Source organism: Octopus bimaculoides, chromosome 8, assembly GCF_001194135.2.
Source record: "Octopus bimaculoides isolate UCB-OBI-ISO-001 chromosome 8, ASM119413v2, whole genome shotgun sequence".
Lineage (NCBI taxonomy): Eukaryota > Metazoa > Mollusca > Cephalopoda > Octopoda > Octopodidae > Octopus > Octopus bimaculoides.
The window spans coordinates 84,735,277-84,745,599 of NC_068988.1; the positions used below are offsets into that span (position 1 = coordinate 84,735,277).

The 10,323-nt window shown below is 35.6% G+C and overlaps 1 protein-coding gene and 1 long non-coding RNA gene across 6 annotated transcripts in view; one reads left to right on the plus strand and one right to left on the minus strand.

Annotated features, from left to right (window-relative positions):
- The window catches only part of LOC106883168 (uncharacterized), an 83,413-nt gene that overhangs the window by 67,288 nt on the left and 5,802 nt on the right, over positions 1–10,323 (minus strand). For 4 of the 5 annotated variants that reach the window (XR_008264777.1, XR_008264778.1, XR_008264776.1 and 1 more), the window contains exon 2: positions 6,623–6,790. This is a non-coding gene — a long non-coding RNA (uncharacterized LOC106883168). Of the gene's footprint in view, positions 1–6,404; positions 6,791–10,323 lie in introns of those variants that run through there. The other variant, XR_001411085.2, reaches the window with a different exon arrangement.
- Positions 1–10,323, plus strand: part of LOC106883167 (GTP-binding protein Di-Ras2) — an 85,145-nt gene that overhangs the window by 29,519 nt on the left and 45,303 nt on the right. The window contains exon 2 of the mRNA XM_014934084.2: positions 3,273–3,406. Coding sequence (XP_014789570.1) covers positions 3,368–3,406 — 39 coding nt within the window. The 5' untranslated portion in view covers positions 3,273–3,367. The remainder of the gene's footprint in view (positions 1–3,272; positions 3,407–10,323) is intronic.

Sequence of the window (10,323 nt, forward strand, 5' to 3'; positions counted from 1 at the left end):
ATATTTATATCTAATAAAAGAGAGTTTGTATGTGTGTGTGTGTGTATCTTCCTTATGCATTCCAAAACCAAGTTGCCGATCTTGATGTATGAGGTATCAAAAGATTCAGTACTATTTCCACTACCATCTAAACTTTATTTTCATTGACATATTTCCATTACAAAAAATTAAAACTATAACCTTTTCCATAACTCAACTATCGTAAACATTTTATACAATGATGACGATGACGTCACATTTTCTATATGAGTGTGTACCTTAAAAGACATTATGACACACACCTTCACTCACTCTCTCTCCCTCTCGCATGCACACAAACACACACACACACACACATGTCCTAATCATATACATGTACATACATCTTTCGCTTTCTCATTTCCTTCACTTTCTGCTCTCTCTCTCTCCTTCTCTTTCCTTTCAATTTCTTCTCTTCTCAAAGCATAAAGAAATTAATTTTTACAGAATGACCGAGTGAAACGCAGAATGAGAAAAAGACAGAGAGACAAGAGAAAGAAACAGAGACAGAAAACAAGTTTCTATAGAAGTTGAAAGACGGGTAGCGGGTGGGAGACAGATGCTGATGTTTCATACCCTATGTATGCTCTATAGCTGAAAGTGAAAGAAAACCAGCACAAAATTGATACTGTATGTTCTATAGATGAAGGTGAAAGAAAGCGGCACAAAGAGAGGGGAAAGCGGGAGAGAAGGGGATGCCAAAACCCCAGAAATGGGGTCATGTCATACAATTTTAAGGTCATTTTCACTTTTGTCTCATGTTTCAAGCATACATAGAATTAGGCATTATCTTTCTCTTTCAATTTCTCATTATAATGTACGGAGACCTTCTGCTGTTAATATATTACAACTTCACTACATTTCCTTCTTTTGGAATTAAGAAAGGTATGCAAAAATAATTTCCTTTAGCACACATACACACACACAGTTAAAATTCTGTATGAATTATGTTATTTTTTGCTGTGCGCTAAATTACAGCTCAAATCCTATGGAAATTACCTTTTCCTATTCTGTCATTCCTGTTTGTGATGAGCATATTTCAAAACCTGATCTTCCATTTAAACTTACAAGGAAGTTATCTCTGTCCTTTACCTGTTGTTTCTAGCCTGTCTGAAATGACATTTGCATATCCTCTCCGCTACTTATTTCTTTCCTCAATTTACTCACATTCCTATGTTTCCCATACAAGAGATTTGCATTTTGCCCGAAAGTGAGTAGCTGAGGTGGGGGAAGGGGCATTTAGTATTTCTTTCAGAAAAATTAAATTTTCAAAAACAAATTATATTTCCCACATTTGTAATCTCTGTATTTTTCTACATGTGTAAAAATAAAATTAGAAAATTTCAGCAGGGAGCAGGGAAATTATAATGTTAAAAACATGATTTCTGGGCAAAATCATATTAACCCCTTTTTATTCCATGAAACAGTACATAGTTTGTGATCCTTCTTAAGACCATAAATCACTTTCATGCAAATTGTACCACACCACTTCACTTCTGGACAAGCAATAACTTCCATTATGTCAGTAATCCACTCCACTTTATATCACCTAACAGAATGCATTATGCTTATCAAGACAGAACATAGCCAAATCATTCACAGTTTACTGCTTCTCATAATAACGGTACACAAATTGACATAAGAATTTTTCCACATCTTTTCATTCATTACTGAAAAATCAAATTATACAATGCACAACTTCAAATTGCTATGTCTTCTATCTTATATGTTCCTTAATTGTTTGCTCTTTTCATCCATGCCACCAAAACAAAGACATTCTCATTTATCTCCACAAACAAGGGCTGCAAAGAAACCCTCCTCTATTCGTGCTCAAGAAAACTCACTTCAGCCATGCTCAAATGTGTAATATTTCAAAACGATCACCGACGGCTGAAGTTCTGCTCTAAACTACACTTCTTGTCTGGGATGAATGCACAGTGGCACACTGTCGTGCACTAGAAGCTCTAGGGATATTAGAAACAATACTGTCATTAAAGGGTGCTTAGCCGTTGTCCTCGCAGGGGATTTCTGTCAAATGTTACCAGTTATACTACGGGGTATGTGAGCTGATGGCATCTATGATTGTGTCTGAAGTTTTCACCTCTATAGAGGTTTGTTCATCAGCTTTCATTAAGCAACAATATGCAAGCTCATCTCTACAACAACCCTTTAGCTGAGGAATTCTTTCATCAACTTCTACAAATTGGAAATGGCACCTTACCATTGAAACAGAACACCTCAGTAATGATTGACAGTGACATCGGTGTCACAGCTGGTGACATATAGATATGGTGAGTAACACCATGATGGCTACTCCAGTATAGGCCTATGAATATGGTATAAGGAATGAGACGGGAGATCAAGGCTTCTGAAGCTCTGTGGCATAGATGAAGTAAACATTTGCAACACTAAGATCAGTCATCTGATTACCTACCTATTAGGTGAATATGCTAACTAGACAGACTATACTCATCAGGAAATAGGATAGGCAACTGGTTGAGTAATGTGGGGCTGAATCAACTTGTTAATAAACACTTTTAACCCCAACAATATGTGTTGGGTTTCATTTTCATTCCTTTATATACCTACCTATGTCTGTGTATGTGTTTCTGTCTACACTGGTCAACCAATGCTGTGTTTATGTCACTTTCTTTTATGTCCTCTAACTATTAACCTCATTTTTGACCAGAAAAACACTTTACACTTGCTCTCCATTTTGATCAGTTTGATCTAAGAGTAGTTCCTTCTTCAGAGCATACATGTGTCATAATTCGTAACAGAATTATCACCCTTACTCCAGAAATAAAGGTTCCAAATTCAAATCTAATGTGGGACTTTGTATACAACTTGGAATAAGATAGCTGATGAAGATCAGAGATCAAACTGATCAAAACATTGTGTAGATAAAAATATTTTAAAATAATTCATTTCTAAAAATTAATTTAGTACTCTGAAAAATGATCAACAAAGGAATTATCAGTTCATTTGACTCTAATAAGATGCCTGTTCTACACTTATTTCTATATCTATGCTACATGATAATTTATCGAAGATACAGCCTGAGGAGAGAGTATGAAGAGAGAAGTTGAATGAGGTCCAACCACTCAAGATCTTGGTTCTGAAGCTCACAAATTCTCTTAGGGGTTTTAAACTACCAAATTTCTTCAGAGCAAGACTAATTATATGAAATCTCTTTCAGAATTAATCAGTGAATGATGGCTTTATTAATTATTATTTTTGTTTATTTCTTTCAGTTTTTGGTGGAGAGAATTAAGTGTTCACTTGTTTTATCAGCCGATCACTGTAAGACGTCTTCAGATTTATTGAGCAATCATCAAAAAGCTAGAAAATGAACAAGCTTGGAATGCATATACCGCAGAAGGATAAGGTAAATATCACTCTCTAATTTGACATTTTAATTCTTTATTTAGGCATCAAACTGATTTCTTACATGGTTGCGTTATTTACCTGAGATTTCGTGTTCAGAAACAATGACAATTAAGGGTAATGTGAGTGATTCAGTTGAGCAATGATGATCAAAGATTATCAATAGTGATTAAAGATGAGTAGTGGTGATTAAGAATGGTCAAGAATAATCAATGATGACCAATAGTGATCAAAGATCAATTGGAGACTGGTCTTACTAAACTGGTACCAAACGAACTTTTATTTTGATCATACATGAGGATTGAATTAACACTGTTGAACATTACGATGCAACAACGCACTACTCAACATTAGACTGTTGCCGCTGCTGTTGTTGTTTAAAGTAGCAGGTTGTTTAATGATTTACAGATGTGTATCTGGGCTGCTAAGAATCAACTATTTTGATTACTGTGCAATACCAGTGATTAACAGTAAACTACAAAACCAGATGGCTGTTCATGATGCAGAGAAAAGCTATCCACCCAATTGCTTAAATGTTTTTTGATTACATAGGATATTAAGCCTAGACCCCATTTACAACTAATCAGTGAACCATGTTGTACACAAAAGATCAAAGAAAATTTGTGAAAAGTCAACTCATCTGACATACTATTATTTCCATCAATTACAAGCATTGGATTTCCACCAATCAAAGTACTTTATTGGTACATACAGGGACATAACTGAGACTACCATTTTTCAGCCAATGGAATGACTACTTTTTGGATATCTGCTCAGTTCTTTCAGTCCTTTCAAGCTAAATAGCTTGGATTACATTTTTTTAAAGAGATTTTCAAAATATTGTAGGGTTTTATGTTCAAATGCAATGCTGTGAAAGATGATTCTCTCACACTCGCCTCTCATATTTTCACTCTCACACACACACAGTTAGAGATGGTAATGAACATTCTATGTGCAAACATACAACTTCATCTTTCACTGTCTCTGGGCTAACATACTAGCTATATAATGTATTAATTATATATGGGTTAATATACACAATTATATGTATTCATGTATATTACCTCAGAAACACATATAAGCACATTGTTATCTTTATGTAATTATAATATTTATTTAACGGTCACTCATACTGGACTTCAATGTTCATGTTTTAAATTAGTTTGTTGCTGATTTACCTCATAACTATTAGGTTGATGATTAACACATATTCTACAACTATATTCATCCATCAACACCCAGTAATAAATACTTTATACTCATTAAAGTACTAAATCCCTAATTCTTGAAGTGTTTTTTAATATTCCTCTTAAAGCTACAGCAAGCACCTGAACCCTGCAGCTACTGATCCTCCTCCTAGTCCTTATCATCAGTTTAAGAACCTTATTTTTTACATAGGCATCAGTTGGACAAACCATTTGTAAATCATAATACCATTTGCCTCAATTTTTTGTTAGTTCTTCTGCGATGGCCAGTTTCTCAAGATCTGTCTCCTTCTTCCCACATTTTCTTCAGTCTTGCTTCATCACAGTTACCTTCTACCAACTACAACCAATACTTTCTCGCCTGGCAACCATTTACATTACATATCTAAACAAGCACAGTCATCTCCCCTTTATGAATCAGCTAATCCCATTAGCATACAGCAACTTTTCAGCTCCCTGATGCTTCACATTCCACTCAGATTAACATCACATTTCTAACAGACAATTTTCCATTCATTTCTCTCCAACATCCATGCCTCATCTAAATTCAGTGCCCTATATCTTATTATCACATAGTACTATATTCCAGACGTATGTTCATTACAGTCTGGTCTTTTGGTACAAAGCCGAAAAACCTTTTTGTTGCCAAGTGAGATTGACAGTGTATCAACAGGTTAGATAAATAAATCAGAATATTTCTTCTAGCACAGATATATTCTGCTTTAATTAACTAATTAAACATTTGTGCTTAAACTTACATAATTTAAAATAGTTAATTCAGTGAAAAGGAATATATTTTACAAAAGAAAAAAAGAAAAAAAAGGAGAAAGAAAACACATCAAGAAGCACCATGTGCCTCAATTGTTCGTACACCACAAGGTTCAACAGAATCTTCTGAAGCAAGCCAACATGCTTGGGATATTACCACAGGCGATGGTGAGGCTAAAGCATTGGAAAAGCCAAGCACCCTCATGGTCATCACCTGACAGCTAGGTAAGGCAAACTGCTAATGATGATGAGAACTTCACTGTTAGTAGCCCAGTCCCTCCATACATCTCAAATGCCACAGGCCGGAAGAGGTAGTTCACTGACAGGTCCTGATACTTCGGGGTATTGTTCCATTCAGCTATGGAAGCAGTGACCCTCCCATTTACCACAGCATCCAGAATGCTGGAGGGAGAAAAAGAATCAGAGACTGTGGTGTCCCAGATGAGGCACCTACCTCTTCTCCAGGGACAGAGGGTAAGATCATCTGGTCTCTTCGCATCACTTCTGGATAGTCTCACTGGTTCCAGAACTGAGGAGATATTAATCCAAGCTAAGGCTTGCTTAATGATTAAGTTTAGCTTGGTGTGATGAGCAAAATGACCAGCATTTAGATGGCAAGACAGACCATGAAAACCTGTGGAGCTGAGGGGCCTAATTATCTAATTATTCTGCTCTAATTATCAAATTTATATATCCAATCTTATGTTAGGAATCAGGAATTAAATGTTCTCTTTTTTGTTTTTAGATTTTAAAATAAAAATATTTCTTGTACTCTTCTGTTCCTTAAACTTTCTCATATACTCCTCTTGTAGGCTATATTCATCTTGTCATTGCTATTTAGTCAATTTGGAGATAGTCTACAAACAGCACAACCCCTTTAGCAGCACTTTTATTTTAAGGTCAGTCTTTTAGTGCATAGGCACTAAAATAACATCTGAGTTTTTATAAATAGCAGTTAAAGAATACCTTATAATGCTATAATTATAATTCCATGTCGATGTGAATAATAGACAACGTTCAGAAGGCTTAACAGAACAATAATAATTTATTGGTAGAGGAATTTGTGATAGAATTAATTAGAAACTTGCTTGCCAGCATTCAGAGATAGGGCATAACAGTGTCCTAGGTGAATAATAGACATGTTTAAGATCCTTGTCATAGGTCACAGATCCAAAAAGGGTGTATGCAGAAATATAACACTTATAGTTACTTCATAATGTAAAAATATGGAACATGGCAAATACCTGAAGTCTCATAATCAGCTATTAAGTTCTAGAATGTTTGTCCATTAAATATTTTCCACATGGTGTTGAGTTCAGACAGAAACATGAGAATACGTGTTACTCTCCTGGAGCCCTGGCTGGAACTGATGAAAATCTTTCCCACGCCTCATGACAGGCAGCAGTGTGTATCTGTTGTAATGTAATTTGTTACACACAATAAATAAGATAACCAGACAAGAGTAAAAACAATGTAATGAACTAACGAATCTCTTTACGAACCAACAATCAATATTCCTTGTGAACTAACCAATTGACACCTTCCGACTTCACTGCAAACTAAAACAAACTTTGCTTGACCCCAAACTCTGAACTTTTGAATTCACTTGGATCATTGCTACTTATACTTTACTTGGATCAGTCTATCTCTTGCAAGAGGGCATTGTAACTCTCATCACAACATCTCCCCTTTTGAGATTTCGACTATTGTGAGAAAGTAGAATTTCTTTTCTTTTTCTTTTTTTCTTTCCAGCACCTCTCCTTTTTTTTTTTAGCTGTTGTATCTTAATTGTTACCTGACTTTTAAAGTAGTATTGTTTGTTGCACATAGCACTTTTTCTTTTCATTCTACTAAGCACTCTTGTTTTTCATTTTTTTAAAATCTAGTATATTTTTCGTTTAGGTATTACTTTCAGATATTCAGTCTGTTTCATTTTCTGAAGCTAGTTCTATGGGGTTCAATATCTGTTGGTGCTGACACTTCAAACATATCATAGCAGACTTCCATTGGTGTTACCCTTCGTTCTTCTGTATGTCTTATCTTTTACTGGTTAAGGTGTCTCTTATGTTCCGAATGTTGTCCTATAATTAAATACCTTATGTTATTTAATCTTTTGATTGCACAACCATCTTCCCAACCTTCTTTACCATTTTTGTAATTTTTAAAATGAACTTTCTCCCACTTCGAAATGTTTTGTAATATTTTTTGTATTTCCTTCAAATGTACTTTTTGTCTTTCCTTTATATGTATTTTTTCCTGGCAATTATTTATCAAAGATCAATTTTATTTTACACATGAACATTAACTCTGCTGGTGACTTTCCTGAATTAGCATTTGGATTTGGCGTTATTCTATATACTCTCAAAAATTTTGTTAGTGCCTCATTATTATCTAGCTCATTCCTAGCTTTTCTTAGAGCTCTTTTGAATGCATCGACAAATCTTTCTGCCAGCACGTTTGACCTCGGATAGTAGGGCAGGGAAATGTGCCTTATGGCATGTATTATACAGAAATTTCTTAATTCATATCCGGTGAATTGTGTTCCATTATTTGAAACTAATGTGTTTGGAACACCATATTGAGCAAATAACTCGAGTAGGAACTTTATTGTTGTCTTTGCTGTGGGTTTATCACATCTGCATACCTCTGGCTACTTTGTATAGCTATCCACAATAATTAGATAGTAAGCGCTGTTCACTGGTCCAGCATAGTCGATATGTATCCTTTCAGTCTTTGTGCATAGACATAGTTTGTCCAATAGTACATTTTGATTTTTAAATGGACTATCTTTTCTGAACTGTATGCCTCCATATCCATAACATAAATTAGGACATGGCACTCTTTTTTGGTTGTACTTTTCTGGTCATCATATCTGTATTTTTGAGGAAATCTTTTCTTGAATTTTTTTCTACATCATGTTTCAGGTTTACCATCCTTTGGCATCCTTCTGCCATGGACTGTAAGGTTAGATCTTGGTTCGCTTGTTCCAATTTAGAAAGAATTCTTGCTCAAATTGTTGCTTGCTGAAAGGCTTTGTATGAAAATAAGATACTTGAACATCTCAGGTGCAAGTTCACACGTCCTGTTGACTGTTCCTGCGTATGTGATAAAATCATCATTCTCTTTTTTTGTTATATATCAACAGTCCATTCGAGTGTTAAGTAGAGAAGTTTTATCACTGAATATAGTAGACAATAATTCTATTGTTTCTTTAAAACAAATTTCATAAGTTTTTTGGGGGGGCAATATGAAATTACAATAATGTTCATGCACTAACAGAGCTAATTTTCGCAATAACAATCTCACTTTTTGTTTGTCTGACAATGATTTGCTATCTTGCTTAAGAATCTCCTCATACCTTCTGTAGTACAATGCAAAAGTTACACCCTCCTCTGGGTTATAACTGAATGCATTTTTGGACTTCTATGAATATAGTTCCAATAATTGTTGTTGTAGTTGTTGCTGTAATAGTTGCTTCTGCAACTCCTGTTGCTTTTGCAACTGTTCTATGGAAGCTAATGGGTCTTTTATTATTTAACAAGTTGTATCATGAACAAATTGTTACATAACCTACATGAGCTTTGAAACCCTCATCGCCAGATGTTGTATCATAGTTTGTTACATACAATAAATATGATAACCAGACAACAGTAAAAACAAAGTAATGAACTAAGAAATCTCTTTATGAACCAACAATCAATATTCCTTGTGACACCAACTTCACTGCAAACTAACACGAACTTCACTCGACTCTGAACTCTGAACTTTTGAACTTACTTGGATTGTTACTACTTATACTTTACCTGAACCAGTCTATCTCTAGCAAGGGGGCATTGTAACTCTCATCACAACAGTATCTATGCTTGAGGCAAAGCGATTGGCTACACTAACCAAATCATGCATAGATGAATAACAGTTCTGCCAAATGGAAATAGTGCTCCTACAGTCTCTTACTCTTTGATATCCATAATCTAATTTACAAGGTAGCAGCTCCTTTTTTGTTAGTGCTGTCTCATAACTTTTAACAAATTCCTCTTGCAAGGCAGCAGCCACTTTTTGACCTTAGGTAGCTACTACTAAATCCAGAAGTCTTATGTTGGGTCAAGATGATTTGGTGATGCAGTTTGCCCTTCATCCTTTGCAAGTGTAGTTGTTTCTAGTTAGAATAGATCTGGAAACAAAGTCAGTTAAAAGATAATTTTTTCTTAATATCCAAGGTTTTCCTTCGATATTGAACACTGGATGCAGAGGGACTTTTGAATTGCGGCCTTGTGGAGGCTTGGACATTTCCCCAACAAGATTTAGACACTGGATGCACAGGGACTATTGAACTGCAACCTTGTTGGGGCTTGGATACTTCCCCAACAAGACTTGGACGCTGGATGCAGTGGAGCTTTTGAACTGCAGCCTTGTTGGGGCACCATCTTGGAGGATTTTTGTGAAAAAAATTGACCCCAGTACTTATATTTTAAGTTTGATACTTATTCAATCAGTCTCTATTACTGAACCATTAAGTCACAGGGATGCAAACAAATTGGCACCAGTTGTCAAGCTATGAGGGAAGGAACAAACACACATAAATATATGGTAGGCTTTTACACAGTTTCTACCTACCAAATACGCTCACAAGGCATTGGTTGGCCCAGGATTATAGCAGAAGACACTTGCCTAAGGGGCAATACAGTGGGACTGAATCTGTAACCACGTGTTTGCAAAGTGAGCTTCTTAAACACACAGGCATGCCTGTTCTTACTCAGTGTGTGTGTGTATATATATATATATATATATATATATCATCATCATCATCATCATCATCATCGTTTAACGTCCGCTTTCCATGCTAGCATGGGTTGGACGATTTGACTGAGGACTGGTGAAACCGGATGGCAACACCAGGCTCCAGTCTGATTTGGCAGAGTTTCTACAGCTGGATGCCCTTCCTAAC